The 24,640-nt window shown below is 37.6% G+C and overlaps 1 protein-coding gene across 1 annotated transcript in view; it reads left to right on the forward strand.

The window, feature by feature from the left end:
* LOC109067430 (chloride channel protein 2-like) overlaps positions 1–24,640 on the forward strand; it is a 36,773-nt gene that overhangs the window by 2,843 nt on the left and 9,290 nt on the right. The window contains exons 2-16 of the mRNA XM_042771437.1: positions 10,035–10,188; positions 17,295–17,426; positions 19,250–19,378; positions 19,486–19,619; positions 19,730–19,807; positions 21,020–21,043; positions 21,456–21,534; positions 21,668–21,793; positions 21,885–21,969; positions 22,333–22,434; positions 22,772–22,856; positions 23,043–23,201; positions 23,497–23,566; positions 23,947–24,057; positions 24,381–24,591. Of these exons, the coding sequence (XP_042627371.1) occupies positions 10,035–10,188; positions 17,295–17,426; positions 19,250–19,378; positions 19,486–19,619; positions 19,730–19,807; positions 21,020–21,043; positions 21,456–21,534; positions 21,668–21,793; positions 21,885–21,969; positions 22,333–22,434; positions 22,772–22,856; positions 23,043–23,201; positions 23,497–23,566; positions 23,947–24,057; positions 24,381–24,591 (1,679 nt within the window). The remainder of the gene's footprint in view (positions 1–10,034; positions 10,189–17,294; positions 17,427–19,249; positions 19,379–19,485; positions 19,620–19,729; positions 19,808–21,019; positions 21,044–21,455; positions 21,535–21,667; positions 21,794–21,884; positions 21,970–22,332; positions 22,435–22,771; positions 22,857–23,042; positions 23,202–23,496; positions 23,567–23,946; positions 24,058–24,380; positions 24,592–24,640) is intronic.

The following is a 24,640-nucleotide window of genomic DNA, read 5'->3' on the forward strand; positions in this document are numbered from 1 at the left end:
ATAGGCCCATTTTAAATTTCAAATGTCAGTGTCACAGATGTCAATAGAGAATGCACTATTACAAAGTGTACTTTTAAAAATGGTGCTAATAGACAATTTGAGCTAGATTTGATGTCATTAATGACAAACAGAATTTGATTGTGATACGGCATGAAAAACTTGAAATTTAAATTTGAAACTATTTCATTTGAACTATTTTTTCATATGACTTCAAAACACTTGGAATATAAGGCAAAAGCCACATTGATTCTTTTGATATGATAATTTTATTTTAAAGATTGATCATGCTGCATTACATCTTTTTGTGTTTCATTGAATGAAATAGGTTGGTATGACAAGCATTTGAGATAATTTTCCTTTCAGTGTATGTTTGAGAATTGAGAATATAAAGAACAGATGTTTTAGACAGCTTTCCAATGTCCTCCATCAAGGAGAGTAGGATTTCGGCCACCGATGAGATCACTGTAGATGACTTTAGATGTACAGAGGAGACAAGTCCTACTGTGTGACATCAACCTCTCCACTCATCTCCAGCATGGTGCATGCAGTGATTATGCTTTTAGCACTGCTAGAGGATGTTTACAGTGCAGTTACTAAAGCAGTAAGATGCTAATGACCCCACAAACCATGGACAAGAGAGAGGTTGTGGTGGGAAGTCTCTAACAGCCAAATATATATGCTATTCATCACTCACCGAGATGATTTGACTATCCCGTTCATGATTTATTTTTTTATTTTCTCAAATGAAGCAATGAATAACCTTAAGCAGGCAAGGCTACAGCTCTAATGACAGCCATATCTACCTGATTGCAAAATGGATTAAAGAAGGCAGTTTAATCTCACATCAGCTTTTAGTCGCATGATCTCCATCCAAGCATCTGAAATACCATTTGGCCCTGAACCACTATAATTTAATACAACACCTCAGGTAAAGATATTACACAATTCTTTAATATTCTTCATTCTGGCTCAATGTCAAATCGCCCCACACCAGGTGCACTGGATTGCAGAAGAGTCATTAGTGTAATGGGATCAATGCTTTGATTCTTGAAGGGATGTTTTGAGAAATAGGAGTAGCTTTGGTTGCTGACAGAGGTTGTTTTCATGCATCTTCTGGCTCTGTTAAATGCTAATCCAATACATCCTTTTCCTTACTTTTCCCATTATATATATTGAAGAAGTTCTGACATGGCGGAGTTAAAACTTGTGGAATATCTTAATAAGCTTGCTTGTAGAGATGTGACATTAAAGCCCTGACTAGGAGAAAGAAGTTGAACAAAAAGGCTTGATAACACACTATCAAGAATATGATTAGATTTTTAAAGCCAAGAGCTGAGGTAGGTTTTAGTTTATGGAAAGATTTATTATCACTACAAACTAAAATTACAGCTGTATTTACACTACCTTTCAAAACTTTGGTGTTAAGTAAGTTTTTTTTTTTTTTTTTTAAGAAATTGATTGTTTCTGAAGGATCATGTGACAGAACAACACCCCCCCCCCCCCCCTTTATTTAAAGAATTTTCATGGCATCAACATTTCTTGTAAGTTGTAATGTAAAATCTGCAGTCTCAATGTGACATGATGCACAATTCATTGCTTTTGTGACGAATCTTCTCTTACTGAGTTCTGGTAATGTCAAAATATGTTGCCCACATTTCTCCAGTGTGATTGCTCTTATGACACTGTGATGTCCTAGGGCAATGTGAGGTTTAAGTTGCCACAAAAAACAAACCACAAGACAAGCAAGTTAGCAAAACTGATATTTTTGTTATTTAGCCAAGAAAATAGGAAAGTCAAAAGGAAATTTAAACTGGAACTTAGGTTATTCCTGGTATGGGGTGTCTTTGGTGGCTTTGTTCCCTTTCACCGCTGGGCCACCTTAAAAAGGGAAAACAGAGCAGAAGAATGACAGACTGTCACACAGTCTGCTGTTGGCATTACCCAAGATCTCAATGGGGTCATATAGCACTGTCTGGGGCTATAACATCCCATTTAACCTAGTGGAGCGCTGCACCTGCCTTAGCAACAGCAGGACAGGGCACTTGATGCGCTCAGTTGGCTGGCTAAAGACTCTGAGGCAGAAGTGGTAAAAGGCTCCATTTACACTCCAAAACCCATCAGAGAGATCTTTACCACAGGCCACTCATATCCACCTGAAACCCTCCTTCAGATTTTCTGTCTGCAGGTCTTTTTGATTAGCATACTTGCTAGCTGTGTACCAGTAAATGTAGAGGTCAATGACAAATTAGAGTGTCCTTGATAAAGAGGAAAATTTTAAAAACGTTACATTTTTTTTAGAAACCTACTCTTTGTAGCCATGTTAGTTTTATATGGTTTTGAAAAACTTTTATAACATTTTCAAAAAAATGTCATGCCTCTAGTGTCAAGTCAAGTCAAGTCTGCTTTATTGTCAATTCTTCCACATGTAGTACATAAATACAGAGAATTGACACGTGAATTGAATTGTTATGTGGTGTAACAATCAAGTAAAAATCATTTTTCTGTAAATGTTTTGGGACCGTAAACTAAGCTTGACTAGGTCAGGTAGAGGTCTAAAAGGATTTTCAGACTCTTTTTCATAAGATTCTGTTTCACTCTGGTTCCATAGACTACTTTGTGCAATTCCACCAACAACACACAATGCTTCAAACCTTACTTTGTCAAATTTGGCGAAGCAGGCAAAACAGTTTCCCTCACTGCCACCCACGATCGAAAAATATTTGGAATATCCAACCCTGTGCCTGTAAATGTTTTATTTGTGTTGCTCAATAGACAAATAACACACACACACACACAAACATAAAATTGTCCCACATCTCACTGTTTTACATCTCATCCCATGGTAGTTCCATGGGTCCTACCACATGACTTTGATTTAGACAAATGTTTATTTATTTATTTAATTATTTATTTTCTTTACTTTTCCCAGTTATCAAAATGAATAGCATAATTAATGTCATTTTTATTTACACATAAGTTTCAAATATTCTAGCTGAGCCCCCAAGATGAGTTCTTAAAGCTGACAGGTATTTAACATTTATCACTTTATTATTTCAAGCTTGTAAAATGACACACCACAGCAACAGTAGCACTGTATGACTGATTATGACTGATTTCATTTCATTTTTCCTTTTTATTAAAAGTATTCACAAACTTGTTACTATATTGTAAATTATCTGATATTCTGATTATCAAATACATGTAAGTAAATATATTTTGTTGTTTAAAACACCTTTATAATAATGATGTTAATTGATCTATAATGGACAGTGAGCACCGCCATGATAGATTGCAGTTGAGCTGGTCCTGAGCAGGAGCTATATGCTTACGTCCAGCTTAAACCAGCTCAGGACAGTGTTATGAGCAATTATGGATTGGTTTTGAGCAGCTCAAACCAGCTGCCATGCTTCAAAACATACATAACCAGCATATATGGTGTTTTTTTTTTAACATGGTAGATAGGGCGAAAATCAAGATCTTCACATCTTTAACCCTTAACAGTTATTGAACTGTTGCAAGTGAAAGCAGCACTATCAGACCTGACTTCTAGTACCAGCTGTGTGAGAGAATAAGCGTGGCCTGTTTGCCCAATAACTGCTCAGTGACAGGGGTGTGTAGTGTGTGTACTGCACTTCTTGGTCAAAATGGCGCAGGTCTATTTGACCGCTAAGATACTGAAGGGGAATTTTTAGAGGTTTATTGTATCGATTAAGTGAGCGCTGAAGTGTTGGCAGGGTTGAGCATGATATGATGAGGCAGCATCTGTTGGGTAAACCTTGTTTTTCACAGCTCGTCGCCTAAACCCTTTTCTGAATTTCTGGGAGAGGTCAGAAGCTCACCTACGATAGGAGCATCACATTACGGATGTGAAATTTGATTGGTTGCAGCAGGTTATTGAATGTGATAGCTTGTTTTGCTAAGGTTAAATGTCACTCTGTTAGTAAAAGATGGGAGAGTTTAATTGGGCCAGACTAATATATCAATCTGTCCGAGAGGGACGGGTGCCAAGCTGATGAAGACGATTAGGCATCGCATGTAGGGCGACGGCTTCAGGTGGGTTTATGTTCTGAATGAGTGACATGGAGTGCAAAGGTTGTGTGAAACGAGGCAGACGGAGCAGAGGAGGAAGAGGAGAGTGCGGATCAGTCTGCGTCAGGCTGCTTTGCTTTCTCTCTATGAGCTGCACCTGCTCGTGCGAGAGAAGAGAGAGTCTACTGGAATCGTGATGCTCATCTTAATGTGCCGCTGGTGGCTGAGCTCTTCAGATCAGAGCGCCGTGTGTTTATAGAACAGAGAGAGAGGGAGAAACAGGAGGAGGGAGTAGGAGAGAGGGATTGAAGCGCTACGCAACGGACCTGCCAATATCCCTGTCTCTCCATCTTTAGTGCCGTGGGCATGTGCCTGTGTGGGAGCAGCTGACGGTAAGAACGAGGGATGGGAGAAGAAAGGAATAGGGAAAGGCAGAGGACAGGGTTACAATGGGTGGGAAATGGCTCAAAATACCCCCTTACGTCACCCGCACATAAGGATTTTTTTTTAATATCAGAGGACAAAATCACGTCAGGTTAAACGTAATGAAATGGAAATACAGCTGGAGGATACAAAGTTGTTCAAAGCATTGTTGTAAATTTGCAATTGATTTGCTGAAAGAACTGACTCCCCGATTTCTGGTGTAAAAGAAAATTGTAAAATTGATTGACACTTTAATCAGATCTCCAGTCAGGGTCCAAAATTGAACCTCGCTCAACACACTGAAAATAAATTGGCGTAGGAAACAATTTTCAATACTTTCACAAATAATTACAAAGAAATAGCAGGTAGCACATTAAATGAATCGTGGAATTTTGAAGTAGTAAAACCGAAAAAGTATATTCTTGAAAAACATACTCCAATAATCTCTGTTAGACTTAGAAAGATTTAGAAAAGTCGTTTTTTTTTTTAAAGTGCACCAAATGAAAACTTAATTGGGTTTGGCGAGAAATCATAATGCCACAAAATGGGATATGCACATTTCAAACCATAGTGATTCAAATCATCCTACTAAAGCATGTTTTCTAATAATTTTAATAGTGGTTGTTTTATTTTGGCTGTCTAATTTTTTTCTCTCCAGTACAGATGCGTATGTCAGTTGCTTCCCACATTAAGCCACAAAAATTAACATAGGACCAAATCACAATGTGTCTTCTTGTTTCTGTGTGTGTGTGACAAATGCAGTTTCATTTGATAAACAGATATGCTACGACTGACACAATGACCTATGTTTTTTTGTTACAAATATGAATTGAAAAACTACTAAATATTATTGTCATAGTGACAAACATTTTACTAAAAATAATGCAAAATACAGTTTTAATAGGTGTTGAGAAATATTGAACTCGTTAAGATTTGCTCATCATTGGCAGTTGTTGCTATTTATGTTGTGTGCTGTATTGTCTAAAATAAATAATCTAAATAGGGAACTGTCTTTGTTTTTTGTTTTTTGTGATGTTATGTATTGTATTTACATTTTGTTAGTCAAAATAACACTTATTGAATGTGTCTCTAGTCAGATTAATTCAGACTAAGCTTTGACAATGATGCAACTAATATCCAGTAAATAAATTGCTGTTCACTTCATCTTCTGCATTTATCAACTTGATAAAGTGTTTGTCTGGCTTTTGAATCTCAGACAGAAATCATGGTCTGTGGTTTCTTTTGTGATGCATAAAGCTGTGCAATGGCTTAAACACATAAATTACAGAGACTTTTCTAAGTATCAGTATCCAGCCTTCTGTAAATTTGTATCTTTGTCTCTTTAAATTGTTTTGCAGTGTCCTCAATATGTCTCCCATGGTGTTCCTGAAAATCAGAAACAGTATAAAACTTTTCATTTTTTAACTTTAAAGTTTAAACAGGGACATATCTGTTCATTATATTTTTATTTACCTTTTGCAGATGTATAACAACACAAAAACAGTACAGCATTTTTTTATCAAATAACAAGCCATTTGGGTTTAGAGGAGAAGAATGAAGTTTCATTGCTCATTTAAATCACATTCTCAAGATCGCCTCAGAAAACTTGTGCCGGGCAGCAAGAGAACAGAAGTATAGATTTCAGTTTGATTTATGGTCTCATGGGTCTGTGCAATAATCTGTAACTACTTTATTGACTAGTGAAATATTCATTGGCAGCATGGTGGTTGGAAAATGCTGATGTTTAGTCTGTTTCTTTGTTTTAGTTTCCAAAATAGTTTTGGAACCGAACTTGTACTGAATATAATTCATCAAACACCACCAATCAAGCATGCTGTTTTAAACTACTTGATTCTCTCTGTTTGACATTACCATATATCAGCTGAATGCAGCAAAATGTGAAAGTAGTTTAAAGTGCCCCTAGGTTATAATTTGGTTTTGAGAGTCCCCAGCAACAGGTTTACATGCATACAAGGTCAAAAACACTTTCATTGTCTTATAATATGCATTTAATTTTGTGTTATTTCTTTCCAAACCCCTCCTTTGCGTGAAGCTGCTCTGCTCTGATTGGTCAGTTGACCCAGTCAGTTGTGATTGGTTTACTAAGTACAGCACATTTCGGAAACGGAATGCACGTCACCATTACTGGATTACAGCTTATCAATAATACATCCTTTTATAATAATGATAGTGCTCCACTTTGTTCTAAAAAGAAAGACTCAGAGGGGGAAAAGATGTTTTATACTTGTGTTAGTGAACCGGGCCCACCGCTTGGTAGTAAAGAGACAAACAGTAATGGTATATGCGTTAGCTGAACACAGACATAGAGTACTAATAAATCACTGCAGTTTGTAAACCAGCGTATTGCTCCATCCTTTATCATGAATCCAAGTAATAAGAACATCAGACATTCTATATTAATTGACACATTTCTAGACAATAACAGACCCACAGCTGATTAGCAGAATGTTAGTTATACCTATAGCTGCACTGAGTGTATACATAACATAATACACAAAACTACATATGTTGCACGCTCAACAGAACATTTAAGCAACAATTATTAATCATACTTACAGGATGTGATTCGGAAGAGCAAGCTGGTCCAAACATATTGGGCACTGACCCCATCTTTCAAAGATTAGCGGTTTACGAATCCCGCGTTGAACTCATGGAGATTGGGGAAGCAGTCGTCAATGAAATGACAGGAACATAGCCAAAGGTGATACTGCTGTGGTATCAGAGTAAAGATGAATTTTAACCACTGATTCTTCAGATCCTTTGGAAGTGAAAATAAACTGAATTCACTTTCAGCATCTTCACAGCAGAACGTTATCCACATGAATGAGCTACAGTGTTTGAGGGATGAGTTCGAGGGATTTCCTCACAGAACATAGGTGGGCATTATGCAAATATGTTAACTTGAGACAGATGAATTTCACGGAAATGGGATTTAAATTACAAACGAACCATTTCAGCGGTTCAGAGTATTTTAGATACAATAACTTTGTTTATGATGCACAAACAACTACATAACACACTGCATGAAAGGTTAAAAAAATCCATAATTGGGGCACTTTAAATTCTGATGGTGTTTTGTGGTCCTGTATCTCTGTGTAACAGCAGCACTGTTTCTGACACTGTTAGCTTTAATGTGTAGAGCCCCGAGAGAATAGAAATACACATCCTATCCAGAAGCTTAGAAAAAGCTATACAAGTAATCTCTTCTTCTTCTTCTGTCTTCTTCTTCTGTCTTCTTCTTCTGTTTCTTAAAAATTACAGATTTGGTGAAGAACACATGCACACTTTTCCAGTGTCCTTCATTACAGAAATATTCTTTTACCTAAACCAACCAGCTCAGAGATTAATCACACCATTGTAACATTTGATTAAAGCTTTCCAAAGTATTTGAAAATCAAAAAATATTTTTTACAAAAGTTAAAGACTCCATTCTTACATAATAGAATGTGTTACTCATCCCTGCACTGCAAATGGCACAGCAGGCAGAACCTAGTATAAAAACTGTAAGTACTATTATAAATAGGCTTATAATTAGGAATATAACACCAGCAGAATTAACTGTTGAGTAGTGGTGCATGAATTAATTATGTTTTTAATTATGAATGAATTAGTGTTTTTAAAATGAATGGTTATGTAAACGATTCAATGACTCACTCACATCACTTACTTTGTTCCCGAATGAATTGTATTCTTTGAACAAATCAGTTGAGTAGCTGAGTCACTGTCAATATAAGTCTGTCATTTGTCACCATCTACTGGCATAACAATGTTATATGCTGAATAAGTAACAGCACAGTCTGTCTGGAACATGTACAGTATAGTTTTATTACAAAAAATGTGAAAATAAAAATGGGTACCCAAGTGCACATATTTGAAGACACACATAAAAAATGTTTATTATTATTATTATTATTATTATTATTATTATTATTATTATTGTTATTTTTTTTATTTTGGGGTTTTATTGTATTTATGATTTTAGTAGTTTAATCAACAAGTATTTAGTGACTTGATTTAACAGCTAAATTATTACTGATCTAACCAATGGAACAACACAGAAATGATTTAACTGGAATCTGTGTATCTGCATCTGAGGTATGAGGTACATGAATTCAAAATAAAACACACCTGGCTCTGTGTGGGAGCATCTCTTTGCAGTTCTAAGGAGACATTGCGTCATCAGTGCAAAGGCACTTTCAATGCCAAACTGCGTCAAGATACATATAAAATTGCACTCAGGTCAAATATATTTAGAAATTTCCAAAGCATTGAAGAAAAGTAAACTATGTACAAAAAATGTGCAACAGCTCTGAATCTGCTAAGAACATTTTTCACCAAGTGGTTTGTCTAGGTGGACGGAGCCTTAGGAAAAGAGAACATAGAAGTTACAGCCTCCATGAAGAACATGCTTGAGAGAACAACAACATCAACAATTCATAACTCTGTATTCTTGCAAGTCTTGTATGGGCAAGAGCTCAAATCACATCTCAGGTGGACTTTTCTGATAGGAATGAAAGTGACTCAACAATTTCCATGGTCCAATTAGGTCAAATGTGGGTGCTTAAAGGAATAGTTCACCCAAAAGTGAAAATTTGATGAGAATTTACTCAACCTTAGGCCATCTTTATTGGATTTTGAGAAATTTACCATTACATGACATATTCAGCAATAGCTCATCTGCAGTGAATGGGTGCCATCAGATGAGAGTGAGAGTCCAAACAGCTGATAAAACCATTACAGTAATCCACATGCTAATAAATTAATCATTAAGACGTTTTTAACTTCAGACTGTTTTTTCCAGCAAAAATACAAGTCCTATATCCATAACACTGCTTTCTGAATCAGGAGAGAAATATGTGCAGATCAAGCATAGTTTACAAACAATAACAGTCCAAAACAGTTCTAAACATCTAAATAGTTTGGTATGTTTTGATGTAAGACGACAGCAGGAGATTGACTTTTTTCACTGGTGGAGGCATTATTTTGGATTATGGATTGGATTATCGATTATGAACTCATATTTTGGCCAGAAGCAATAGTTTAAATTTAAAATGCCTTAATGATGGATTTGCTGACAAACGTGCAGCTTTCACTTCACAAGGCATTACTTGATGGACTGGGGTCTTGGAGATTACTTGTGGATTATTGTGATGTTTTTATCAGCTGTTTGAACTCTCCTTCTGACGGCACCCATTCACTTTACAGGATCCATTGGTAAGCAAGTGATGTAATGTTAAATTTCTCCAAATCTGTTCCGATAAAGAAACAAATCTTTGATGGCCTGAGGGTGAGTACATTTTCAGTAAATTTTTATTTTTGGGCTAACTATTTCTTTAACTATATAAATCTCACAAATAGTACCATTGCAGTGAAGCATGGTAGCTTAATGTTTCAGGAATCGTACTCAGGGACAGGAACCTCTGACAAACTGCCTTTATTTATTTGATGGGTTTTTGAACAGCCTGTTAAGTTGTACATTATTTCTGTGAAGCACTTCTCGGCTTGGTTTCCTTTATTTCCTTCCCAGGTAAAATCTTCATTCACTCCTGTCTAACTTTCAGATGTATGGACGCTATACACAGGAGTTGGGGGCCTATGCCAAAGAAGAGGCAGCTCGTCTGCGTGAGGATGGAGCACTGCGGAGGACCACCAGTGTGCGCGGCCAGGCTCCAGAACTCATGGAGTATGAGAAGGACCCGTGTGCCAAGTGTCAAGGTGGGTGTGCTACATACATGCGTGTGCCAACTGTTTGCTGGCTGGTCTGCAAGCGTCATAGCTTGCTATTTGCAGCAGTGGCTACAGAGCAAAGCTGGGAAAGCAAAGCAAATCCACAAGGATGAAGGGAAGCGGGGATCGAAAGAGAAAAAGGTTTCAAAAGACAGGAGGCAAAAGAGTTAGTAAGAGCATGCTGGAACTGGGGATTAGGTGAGAACGATGGTAGATTCAAGTGGGAGGGATTTACTCAGGCTGAGTTAGGCAGATGAATCTACACTCTTGTTCAGGCCCACATGGAATCAGTGGCAGTAAAACTTGGCATTAAGGATTCATGCTTTTCCTGCAGGATTGGAACGGCCATACTTTCATCTCCATATAACACAGTGGTTTACAAACTTTTGGAGTTCAAAGCCCCTCTTTGTCCAAGGCAATATTCAGAGGCCCTCCTATTTAAGCTGATATATGCCTCTAGTAAGAGAAAGATTTGGGAATCGATTGAAACGTTGTTAATTGCTGCATTCTCATGTGAGTCACAGGGAGACATACTTTTGAGACCCATCTTTATTGGGGATTTTCAGGCTTGAATTAAGGGAGGCAGACCCCACGATGGGCGCCATAATTCAAACACTGACTGCTGTTCCAACTGTTCCAGCAAGACTTTCTTGGTCAAAAAGCCAAGAAAATACAACAATAATACAACATGCTGGCGGACCAGCTTTTTCAGCCTTTTGTTAGACTAGCATCAAACCAGCACTAACCTGCATAAAGCATAGCTTTTAGCGTATTTAAATCCATTCCACATATATTCATCTGGATCTGCTCATGTATTTGAGGCAGTTCAGTGAGACAGGATATGCTCATGTCTGATGCTTGCAGATGTGGTGTTTAACCTCCTGTTTTCTAGATTGCCCTCTACTGGTGATTAATTGTCACTGGTTTGTGAAGCTGCGATTGTTTATCAATCTGTCACACATATTCCTCAGGTGTGGCCATCACCTGAATCTTAAAAGCATCTTCATGCTCTTCATGTTTATGGTAGAGACATTTTTCCCCAATAATTTTTCAAGCATTGGCGCAGAACGTTTGCTGTTGTCTAGCCTGTAAACAACAACTTGCAGCATTTATCAGCCTGTTCAATTTCCTCTGCACCTCAGTGCAGTGCTTGCCATTCACCAGCAGGGAGCATAATCAGTCTGCGCTGTTTAGGGGTGATAGATGAGACACATAGACGTGCAGTGTATCTGTAATGAACCTCTGTGTCTTTGTGTGCCTGTGCATCTGTGTAATGCGTCACCATTCACCATTGGATGTATTATATGGACCTTTACATATGAGTTTAGAGATGCCCAACACTGATTTATTTTTCCATTTAATGGTACATTAAGATGATTGGCTGAAAAATGAGAGTTTTGAACAAAAGCAGTTGCCATTCATATCGGACGTCTGTGATAAATTCCCTGAACTATATATATAACTATATATACATAAAAGTTGAGTTCTCATTAAATAGGCAACAGTGTCTCACAGTCCAATGTTTTTAGTGCTAATGAGGTATCTCATTGGTTTCTTGTAATATAAATAGACTGCTCTTTTGGCCTTGTGTAATCTCCAAAGACACACAGCATCTGTCTCTAATTCATCCTTCCCACCTCCCTGTTGAGTGTGAAAAGCATGAGAAATCTATCAGCAGTGTGAAGCGCAGGTCTTCTGATCCTCCTTGACTGAGTTTGAGGGGTTTGGAGGCTTGTCAGCTCACTACCTACACACTGGTCTACAGAGCTGGCATCATATGTCTGTTTCTTTCTCTCTGTGTCTCTGTCTTATATCTATTTTATTCCTCTATCTGACTTTAAAACTCTAGCGAGCTGACACTCTGCATACTGCCTACATAGGTGGCTACCTTCTAAGGCATCCTAACCATTATGAAACCTCATAAGTAACTGATTTGGAATGCTCTGCATATGCAGCAACCATAGACTGTATAAAAACATGGACGTAGTGTCTGTGACGTCACCCATAGACTTCTGAAGAGCGTTTTTGAAGCTCAAAGTGTGAGTGCAGAGCGGGCCATTGCCATCTTGGCAGCGCGTCACCGCGCGACTCTCCCGGATAATCGAAAATGGGCAAAAAGGCAGGAGTTGGTTGCTGAAGCCACGCCCACCTAGCTCGACCGCAGTGTCAGCAGCGGCAATCCAACTCTCACTCAAGTGGCCACGCCCTTAATTATGCTTAATTAAGCTTTAAGGCATAATATAATTTAAACGGATGAGTTATAAAAAAATTCACCCCCCTCACAGATATCATCTATATAGCAAAATTAGCTATATAGACAAAAATAATTTTTTGAACCAGGCTGTAAACATGTTTTTTTCTGCTGTAAAGTTGGGCATTTTAACATGGGGAGTCTATGGGACTGACTCCCTTTTGCAGCCAGCCTCAAGAGGCCAGTCGATGAATTGCAGATTTAGTCACTTCCTTGTTGGCTTCGCGAGAGATGGTGTGTTCAAGTCCTCCTGGGAATTTCGTACGTACGAGGAGGGAAGTCGTGCTGACGACGTGAGGTGCGTTCAAGTCAGTTTCATCGGAGCAAGATGGCCCTGTACCTTCTTTTAATGAATAGCAAGAAATTACAGCAAGGTTTAATAACTCTGCTTATAGAAAAATGCTAAACGGAGAGATTAAAAAAAATGTTAAAGCCATGTGCAATGTTGCGTATCAAACCATTTCTCATCTAAAGGTGCACAAATGTTGTAATTCAATGTTGTAATTCATTAACTTGCTGCTTATAAAAAGATTAATGATGATCATGATAAATGACAGTTTATAGACTAGTAAACATTGAAATTCAATTAAAATTTACCGTCAACTACAGACGTTGCATCCATTGATTCCGGCATGTTAATCACTGACACGCCCCCAACTCGTACAGATCGGGGCTTAAAGAAAATCCCGAGCTCCCCACTGGTATTTACGATATTGTGGTGGCGTTCATGTGCATTCAACTCGTAAATACGATCGATACGAGATGACTTGAACGCAGCAAGAGAGCGGGAGGTTGCCGCTCGGCAGCAACACATACATGGCGCTCTGCACTGGACTTTTTCGTCTCTTATAGTTTGCCGTTAGCTTGTCGCTGAGCTAACTGCATGGTGCTCGATATGCATTGAAATACACAGCACAGAAATATTGGGTAAAATAATAAATTTTTATCCACACTAACTATATTGTCAATACTTTTAAGGATTGCGTAAAGTAGATATATTTATAACGAACATTTGTTTGAGTATGCCACCTCTAGTCACAACATGAAGGCTGAGGATCTTTTTTCACAGATGTTTAATGCACTCTTCAACACAGACACCAACACTGTAGAACTAAATAAACAGGACGAATATACTATAACAAACATCAGTTACATATTCAGTTAAATGGAAAACACCTATGAATTTTAAACTCATCCACATACCACTTTTGCCTGCTTTGAGCTAAGATAGTGATTGCATCAAGTTTCTTGATTGGATGGCTTTCTCTTCATGCGGATGACAAAAAAAGGGAAGTGTCATACAAAAGCAAGATGGGAATACAATAATACATAACCAAAAATTCTTAGAAAGAATAAATATTGCTGAACTAAATGACAGTTGATTGTAGAAATCATGCTAAGCATTATAAAATAACCAAAATATAAAATTATACAAATTAAACTAATCAAAAGTGACTGAAATAAGCAAGTGTTTAAGCAAATACATTGAGTTTGCTGTTAGCTTGTTGCTGTTGATAAAATGATACTCCAATAAGCATTAAAATTCATAGCACACTGAAATATTGCATTTTTATTCACACTACAGTATTTTTAAGTATTGTGCAAATTATTTTTTTTTTTTCCACTGATCTTGTCACAGTGCGTTTTGGTACTGCCTTCTCTGTGAAGGATACCTGTGATGTTTTGGCCAGAAGAGAGTATCTTGGCAGGTAGCATACCTTTTGGTCGAGAACATGCTTATGATGTTGGCAGCTCATTAGATTTTGAGATGAAGACAGTGTTGTTATGGCAGCTTATCATAAAATACTTGAATAAATTCATTTATAAATATAGACACTCATGGTTTGTGCTTTCTGGGCCTGTTTCCAGAATACAACAACACATTTGAGTTTGTTAGTGCTTGTCACAGCACAATAGAGTATAACTGACTGCTATTTTTCCACCTACAGTCTGAGTTGCACTATACAAAATTTCCATTTTCCTCTAGTGTTTCTGCCTGTTCCAGCTCCTTCTTTACTCCAATGATGTTAAATTGCAAAAAGAAAAAAAATTATTGATTTATTTAGATGGTCAGTTTTTTCAATAAAAGCAGAGCTTGGCACAGGTAGTTTTTATTTTATTTTTTATATCAGATTGCTCTGTAAAAAAAATTAATTACCCTGACAAAATTTTCACTGGCGTCAGCACACACACACATAAAAAATTTATTTAGTGATGCGTTTTTATGTCCCAGAAATAATATTTATATTTTTTATGACAGCTCTATGACAAAGTGACAAATTTATAAACACACTTTTTCTTAACAATAATGCCATGCAATTCAAAACATGCTTACATTTTATTCTGATAGTCCACTTTAGACATTCTACAAGTAACAGTCTACTAATGCTTAAATGACTGGTAGTTGATGTAGTTGCTTATAATTAGTAGAAAGTGGATTATCAAAATAAAGTGTTACGCAAAACATTATTGATTCGTCATTTTTTTGCTTCAATAAACCACATTAATAAAATCAAACAGTTCGCCCTTGATCAACTTATTTTAATAAAGCATATTTGTCTAAACAATATGCATGTTTTTCGTATGAGATCTAGCATCAGATCCTACAGTATAAGCCCATAACCAAACAGAGCATATAAGCACATATCCTCTCTCCCTTGTATAATTACACTTTATTTGTGAATTTTAAGATGACAGAGGGGGGTAGATTTGCGACAAGCTGTCAGCATCCTGCTGTTTGTTCTCTATGCAACTTAGAGAGAAGTTCTACCACCATAGCTGACTTAATCTGTCTATTTCAGTACTAATTGTTTTGGATCTGTGGATGAAAACAGAGAACTGGCAGCAGTCCAGCAGCGCACCCTCATGGGAAATTGTGAAGCTCGATGAAGAAAATGCAGCATAAGTTGTCATATCAGGCAGAAAGAGGGCAGATACTATTGCCACTCACCAAACCTCCTACACCTTTCCACTTGCTCTGGGGATATAAATAGGTCTTGGATATATAATACATTGTTATATTATGCATGCATGCCACATAAGGATGTCACTTCCAGTGCTGGCCTGTGACTCACTTGTCAAAGACACTAAAGTCTGTGTGGGGAAGCATGGGCTCTGCATATTTATACGGTTATTCCTCAAACTCCAATTAAGTGTCAAAATATGCCGCATCTCAGCACTTCTGTCTGGCGTGGTTTGGAGATAAGCACTGCAGGTTTGCTCATCCAAAATGCGGCTTGAGTTACGGTAAATTTTGTTCGGCTTATTGCTTTCTCGGTTGTGGATTGTTACAGGGTTTATTTTGAGAGCAAAGACATCTGTTGTGTCACTTCAGTTGGCAAATCAGCCCGTGTGCCAACTCCCGCACAAAGGGCTGCTGAGCGGGTGCTGAAGCTGGCGGGGCAGCATCTCTACACAGAGGTGTCCCTTCACCTGCCGTGACCCTTCCCTTTCTGCTGTCTTTCAGATGCGTCTTATCTTCACACACACAAGCCATTTCCTGTCTCGGGCTCTGCAACCCTGTCCACCCCTATGCAACAGCACAAGTGTTCACACTCTCAGTTTTCTCATGAGTCTGGAAACTTTCCAGGGGAAAACAAGCTCTTTTATGAGCAATTGTTAACTTCATTAAAACATACTTTGCACCTACTGCTGGGTTTGGGTAATTGGTCTTGGGATTGTTCATTTTCTATTTCCTATTCATTTCCTTACACAGACTGACCTATAAAGAACAGGGAAACGGCAGATGTTGAAGGTGCCTAATAGATTAGATCACTTAAAAACCAAAATTTCACCCCTTGATCGTTAAATTGAAAAATAGAAAATTCAATAATTTTGCTCTTGCTATGCAATCACTATAAATGCATCATAAAAGTATTCCGCATGACTCGTGTTCTCTCTCTCTCTCTCTCTCTCTCTCTCTCTATACACACTCACACACACACACAGACTATTAAGTACACAACAGTTATAAAATATTAAGCAGCACAACTGTTTTCAACATTGATGATAAGGAATGTTTCTTGAGCATCTAATCAGCACATTAGAATGATTTCTGAAAGATCACGTGACACTGAAGACTGGAGTAATGCTACAGGAATAAATTACATATTAAAATATATTAAAATAAAAAAGTATTTCACAATATTCCAATTGGTCCCACTTTATATTGTGGCCTCAACTACTATGTACTTACATCAAAAATAAGTACAGTGTACTTATTGTGTTCATATTGTATTGCAAAGCACTTTTGCTGCTATTGAGGTGGGATACGGGTAAGGGTAGGGGTGGGTTTGGTGTTATTTTGGGGGTTGGTTTAGTGGTGGGTTTAGTTGTAATTGTAATTGTAGTTATTGATTTTAGATGTAATTACATGCAGGTATTTTTAAAATATAAGTACAATGTAAAAACATGTATGTACACTATACTTGCATTGATTAATTCTGATTAATTAAAATGTAATTACATAGTAGTAAAGGCCACATAATATAAAGTGAGACCTACATTTTTGATCAAATAAATGCACCCTTGGCCTGCAGAAGAGACTTACAGACCCCAGTCTTTTGATTGTAGTAGTATAAATTGATTTTCCTGCTGATTTTGCATATTTTTTAAGCTTCAGTGCCTTGGTGATCATTACATAGAACTGCTTGCACAGGAGCAAACAGCATATTATTATAATTCACCATTTGTGTTTATCAAAAAAATAAATAAATAAATAAATAAATAAATAAAATTACGAGAGTAATACAGTTTTGGAATGACAGGTTGAGTATATAATGACTGAATTTTCTTTTTTTTCTTTCTTTCTTTTTTTGGTAATCTCTATAATTTCTGTCTGCAGTCTGTACATCATGGTGCCGGAAGTTCTTGATTTCCCGTGTTGGTGAAGACTGGATCTTTCTCATCCTCCTGGGGCTTCTCATGGCATTGGTCAGCTGGGCAATGGACTACACTATAGCCTTCTGCCAGCAAGGTGAGAGAGAGAAAAGAATGAAAGGAAAGAAAAGGACAATTTTCTGCTTGACAGGGTTCCATATATTCTGGGATGGAAGGTGCATTAATGCTTGAGTGATTTGGTGCTATCTCACTGACCTCTTTTTACAAAAGAATGTGTTTATTTACCAGGACTGGGGGTGTGGCAGTTCAGTCAATTAACAAAAAAGCACAGAATTGTCATATCAAGGACATTTTTTTATGTCACCGTATTAGCTGCATCAAGTGCTTTCTGCATACTGTATAAAAACACCTCAGAAATGTACAAAAAAGACAAGTAGTACTTGTGAAGTACTAGATATGTTATGACAGATATGAAGAACCCAGTCATATCAATGCCCCCCAGAAAACTATTTTAGCTTACACAGGGCCTGTTTCTTCACTGAGTCCACACCTTGGTCTTATAATGTCACATAGACTGTCAGTGGTAGTCTGTTGTGGAGTCTACATCAGGAAGGGAGCATTAAGGGTGCACAACGAGCTTTATACTCATACACTGACAAATGGCAAACAACTGCCATTGCAAATGTGCAGGAGCCTCAGTGTACAGGACTGGGCCATAGAGTAAATGTTCTCTTCTGCAGCCCAAGAGTGCATTTATTTGATCAAAAATACAGTATTCATGTTGAATTCATGGGGGGGGGGTGCTCCAAAGACTATAGAATACCCAAGACATGTCACTTGTATAGTTTTGAATGAGGGAAAATACAACGCTCAATATGGCCGCTCTATCGAAGGAAGCTCCACCTTCTGAATAAAAGAGCCAATAGCTCATCATAAAAGTCAGCATGTCACTGCATGTCACTGCAGCTGCCATCAGAAGTCCCGGTTTCTATAGAAACAGTCAGGGTTAGAAAGGAAAATGTCAGGTAGGAAAATGAATTGAAACAATTAACAACAAAAAACAGTGTACAAGTAAATGTAGCTGTATAGTCTATAGCGTGATTTAGTTAAGGGGCATTCTTCAATTAAAAAAAACTCTGCTTTTTCATCCAAACCAATAGGTGTCAGTATAACTTCAAGACAACTGTTGATTTGGGTAGGAAAATGATTGGAAAAATTAACAACTAATAACAGAGCACAAGTTTGATTCAGTCATGGGCATTTCTTCATTCAAAAAATCTTTGCTTTTGTATCCACGTCAATAGGTGTCAGTATAAATTCTAAGACAGCTGTCAAATTGGGCAGGAAAATGAATAGAAAAAAAATAACAACTAAACAACAAATAACAAGTAAATGTAGATGCATAGTCTATAGTTTTATCAGTTATGTGCATTTCTTCAAAAAAAACTTTTAAAAATAAATAAAATAAAATAAATAAATATATATATATATATATATATATATATATATATATATATATATTTTTTTTTATAAATTTTTTTTATATATATAAATATATCAGGTGTCAGTATAAACTGGGCAGAAAATTGGGCAGGAAAATGAACTTAAAAAATTAACAATAAAATAACAAAGCACAAATAAATGTACATGCATGGTCTATAGTTGTATACCAGATGACTATACATTATGCAATATTACTACGTACTCTAACATCTAGTGTATGAATTTTAGACAGCTGAGTGCATGTTGAGTTCATTAAGTGTCCAACATTTTTTGGTTTATTAAGTGCACCATCCAGGCATATGAAGTGTACTTTTCTTTTTGCAATTTTCAACATGAACACACTACTCACGCTATTTATACTACAAGTGGCATAAAATAGCACATGAGCACATGCATTGGTACACATCTTATCCCTCCACAGAGATGTAATTATATTGTGTGTGTCTGTGTCTGCAGCGCAGAAGTGGATGTATGGTGGTCTGCACAATAACATTTTGCTGCAGTACCTGGCCTGGGTCACTTACCCAGTAGTTCTCATCACATTCTCCGCCGGCTTCACACAGATACTGGCGCCACAGGCAGTGGGTAAGATACGCACACACTCACCCATGCTCACGTAATCAATTTAAGCCAAATGGCCTTTACTTGTTCTCAGATCTCTTTGTAACCCCCTTCGTCTTTTCTTCCTCTAGGCTCTGGGATCCCAGAGATGAAGACCATTCTCCGAGGTGTGGTGCTGAAAGAGTACCTCACTTTCAAAACCTTCGTCGCCAAAGTGATTGGCTTAACTTGTGCCCTTGGAAGTGGCATGCCTCTGGGCAAAGAGGTGCATGAGAGGGGATATCTGATCCTAGATAAGCGTTTTAATGCTAAAATACTTTAAGCCTTTGCCCTGTGATCACATATGTTATTTCTATCTCCTCTTGCATCCTCTAGGGACCATTTGTTCATGTTGCCAGTCTATGTGCTGCTCTGTTGAGCAAATTCATGGCGTTGTTTGGAGGAATCTACTTGGTGAGAAACTTTCTATTAATGGTGTCTTTTGTCAGTAACTTTCTGACATCTCATACTTTGGTAACACTTTATAATAACTTCCACTAACAAACATTATTAAGCTTTACAAAACATCATTTACAATCAAATAATCAGAAATGTCAGTGGCCCCATTAAGAATTTGCACCCTTTTGGGCACTGATGCCACACTCTAAAACGTAGGAATTTCATTGTATCAGAAAACAAATGTACAGAGTTACTATTAGTTTGAATCTACCTAATATTTTCAGACTCTTCTTGAAAAGGAAAAAAATAATGAAAACAACAATAGTTGGGGTACCATCTGCTAATAATATTTGACTGTACTTTAACTATTGATCAATTAAACATCATATAATATTTGTTAAATGCATCTTAATGAAATGGCCTGTTAATAATGACGCATTAATGAGAGATAATATAAAGCGCTACCAATGACTTGTGTTTGTATCATTACTTTACATGTCACTGCAACTGGAATATCATGGCCTTGTTCTTCCAGTCTCACCTGCGTGTATCATACAAACAAGCAGCTGAGGGTTCTCTAGGGTTTTTTGTTAGTCTGTGATTAGTCAGAGTACATAAGGTGTCGGTTCTCGAGGGAATTGCAAGCACAGTGAATGGAGCCGTTTGTCAGCCTTTATGTGATTCCATATAAACCCTCTGGACTCTGCCCACAAAGTAACCTGAGAAATCACAGCATGCTGGGAAATGGATCAATAACATGTTGTTAGAGCAGAATGAATCTGACAGAAAATCGGAGACCATAAACATTCCGGCACATTTTAACTGTTGCACTGTAATTGAATGCACTTTAATAAGGCAAATGGCAATGGCATGTTTGCACAGTTAATCAGTCAGTGGGGTCTGAGGTAACGAATGATAATTATTTGTCTGACACCTCATACCTGTGGGTGTTACTTTTGATAGTGGGATATGAATGAGCTCCAATTAGGGCCAGGGTAAGATAGATAGATAGATAGATAGATAGATAGATAGACTAGGTCAAAACTTAACAGTTCACATTACAATAAATAAAAAAAATTAAGTTTTCTTTTAATTAAATTATTTATTTTTTGTAGATACAGACTTTAAACGTAAACAACAGTGTCAGTACTTAAAGTATTGATAGGTTTTGAAAGAACAGAGTGCAGATATTCACATGTATGTGTGTTATTTTGATTTACTGCTGAAGAAGAGCCCTTTGAGGGAAACAAGGTAAGATGCAGGTATTATTATGTTTGGGTGTGTCCATGTGATCAGATTTATTGAAAGTGTTATAATGAAAGAAAAAAAGTCTAATTTTATTTTTTTAAATCTCCATTTGTGATTCTTTTTTTATTTCTTTTTTTTTTCAAGTTTACCATTTTTCCATTGTAATTTAGAGTTGTACTTGACTTCATCCTCCCTGGCCATAGCAAACTGTTCACAAAGATAGCATATAGTGAACGAAAGAGCAGTGTTTGTCCAATTTTAATTGTGTTTACAGCAATACCTTGTTCCGCATGTCATTGCCATGTATCCGTCAGTGTAATTACCCTGTTCCACTTTTGGCTGCCTGTAAAATGCCACCGCGACAGTCATTTGAAACAGGATTTGCATGCATTGGGTTTTCTTGTTAATCTGACAGAACGAGCTGAGAAACACAGAGATGCTGTCAGCTGCCTGTGCAGTGGGGGTGGGCTGTTGCTTTGCGGCTCCTATTGGAGGTAAGTCCAGACATGGTGATCATAGCTGGCCACTGGAGATAACCCCATATCACATTTATAACAGTTATGTTCCCCTGTATACTTCCATCTTTGAGTAGAGTTGTGTGTCGTATGATCTGCTGTGTTGTGGCAGGAGTGCTGTTTAGTATTGAGGTCACATCTACGTTCTTTGCTGTGAGGAACTACTGGAGAGGATTCTTCGCTGCAACCTTCAGTGCCTTTATCTTCAGGGTGCTGGCAGTGTGGAATAAGGATGAGGGTGAGGGAAAAATTGGTTATGATAGCCAACACAGTCAGATGATTCATACGTCATAAATTTCTGACTGTCATTCTCATTTGTCATATTGCAGAGACAATCACGGCTCTCTTCAAAACGCGCTTTCGTCTGGATTTTCCCTTTGACCTACAAGAGCTTCCGGCTTTTGCTGTGCTCGGGTTTGTGTCTCACCTTTGCCATCTTTCTCCTAAACAGAAATGTGATTTGCATAATTAAAATTACAGTAGTCAAAACACTGATTTCATGCAAATCAACATCCTTGTCTAAGAACATTTGTGTTAAAAATGTCTAAGCTCATTAGAACAGTTTATTTGCAAAGCTTATACTTCTGATTTAAAACATATAGAGTTGTATTCTGGTTAACAGATCAGGTTCACTTGTCTAGTCTTTAAATCCAACTAGTTAGTTCTTCATTGTAAAATAGCAATGTGCAATGATCATAGTCATGCCTCTTGTTTTATGAGATTAATGCTTCTTCTTATCTGTTGTTGTTTTTTTTATTGTTGTTGTTTTTTTCTCAGGATTGCCAGTGGTTTTGGAGGAGCGTTGTTTGTCTACCTGAACAGGATCATAGTGGAGTCTATGAGAAAACAGAAAACCATCAACAAATTTTTGCTAAAAAAGTGAGTTTTTTACTGCTTCTCAACAGTATTTCTCGTTGTCCAATGTATTTTATTTAAGTACTAGCTCAGCATAAATTTTAATTCCATTAAGAATTTTACAAAAAAATATTACTTTATAATAATTCAACTTTTATTTGTATTTTTAAAGAAATAAAATGATTATATTATATTAGAATTATGCATTGCTGCTGTTTCTCTAACATTTTCTAACACACAGCTGCAAGAATTATGCATTGCTGTTGTTTTTTTTTAATTTTATATTATATTATTATAAAGTAAAATATACTTTTTTTAATGTAAAAGGCCATTTTTCTTTCTCATGTTTGGCATCCCATAGAAGACTAGTGTATCCAGCGGTGGTCACTCTTCTTGTCTCTACACTCACCTTTCCTCCAGGGTTTGGACAGTTCATGGCAGGCCAGGTCTGATGTTTCATATTTATTTTGTGTCTCATTTAAATTTCTTCAGATTTCATTCTCTATATCTTTCTTCTTTCTACACAACCAGACTTTTTCAGTCTTTCTAGTGTGCTTCATGCTGATAGATTTATTTTTTTCCAGATCAGTAATTATGCATTAAATAACAAACTGTGCTGCCTCCTCATTTAGCTGACTCAACATGAGTCACTAGTGGCACTGTTTGACAACCAGACCTGGTACAAGCAAGGTGTTGCTGAGGAGTTTGTGTACTCAAGTGAAGTACCTCAGGCCTGGAAGCATCCACAAGTCGGTGTGTTTATCACACTCCTCCTCTTCATTGTCATGAAGGTGTGTCTCATCATATTATTTAAAATATAAAGACCATGATTGTTAAAGGAATAGTTCAACCAAAATCAGGCCTGTTTGTTTTTTCATCTGAACATATTTGGAGAAATTTAGCAATACATGCATGTGTTGAATTGTGCTTATAAAGTGAAAACCAGCATTTGATTCGGCTGCAGGAAAATCACAGCTGTTCTGATTTTCACTACAGCATCGCGATTGCGAATGTGATATTGCTTAATTATTAAACGGTGCCTTTGTTCAAGTGTGTGACCTTGTGGCTTCTTAATGTTTTCCTCAGTTCTGGATGTCAGCTTTGGCCACAACAATGCCTGTTCCTTGCGGGGCCTTCATGCCGGTTTTCCTCATTGGTATGTGATTATCATGTGTTGTTTTTGAAAGTCAACACTGTGGGATATGCTTTTTTGGTTTCCATTTCAATTCACTATTGTATGAGCGAGCACTTTTGAACATTATTTTGCTCTTGTGTTCATACCAGCCACCATACTTTAGTTTGTTCTTAATGGTTGTTTTCCTTTTCCCGCAATCATGTTCTCCATTTCCATCCCTCATCACTGTCTGACTCACTAAAGCCTGTGTGTGTAAACTCGTGAAATTACTACAGCTTTATTCAGGAGTCAATGTTTGTGATCTCATGTAAGTATATGTCAAGCACGTGTTACAAATTAGGTGTTTTTGTCACTCCCAAAATATCATTGAATCTACGTTGTGAATTCTGTGTGTCGTACAGGGGCTGCGTTCGGTCGACTGGTCGGCGAGAGCATGGCTGCTGTCTTCCCAGAAGGAATACACGCTGACAGCACTGTATATCCCATAGTTCCTGGCGCATACGCAGTTGTAGGTGAGACCGTCGATTGTGCATGCCTTCTCGCGGATATCCATTTGTTTTCTTTCAAAAGCCATCAGTTTCAGCCCGTCGTGGCTATATCTTATTCTCACACGTAATTGAACCTGCAGGGTGTTGTATCCAGGAGTCATACATTTTTCATTAACCCACACAAACCAACAGCCAAATTAGATCTCGCCCGTGGAAATGGTTTCGGGGTAGCGCTGCATTGTGCAGCGGAGCAGAAAGCTTGTCAGGAGCACAATAGGAAATCAGATGGCTTGCGGCCGGTGACTGCTACTGTAGTTTGATACAAGATGAAATGGTGATTCCCACAGGGGCGGCGGCTCTTTCTGGCGCAGTCACTCACACCGTGTCCACCGCCGTCATTGTGTTCGAGCTGACCGGTCAAATCTCGCACATCCTGCCCGTGATGATCGCTGTGATATTGGCCAATGCCGTGGCTCAGAGTCTGCAGCCTTCCCTCTATGATTCCATCATCCGGATCCAGAAACTTCCCTACTTGCCAGAGCTAGGCTGGGGACAGGAGTGAGGGCTGTTACTTAACTTTCCCAAATTGTCACTGTTATACCATTCC

This window comes from Cyprinus carpio, chromosome A2, assembly GCF_018340385.1.
Source record: "Cyprinus carpio isolate SPL01 chromosome A2, ASM1834038v1, whole genome shotgun sequence".
Classification (NCBI taxonomy): domain Eukaryota; kingdom Metazoa; phylum Chordata; class Actinopteri; order Cypriniformes; family Cyprinidae; genus Cyprinus; species Cyprinus carpio.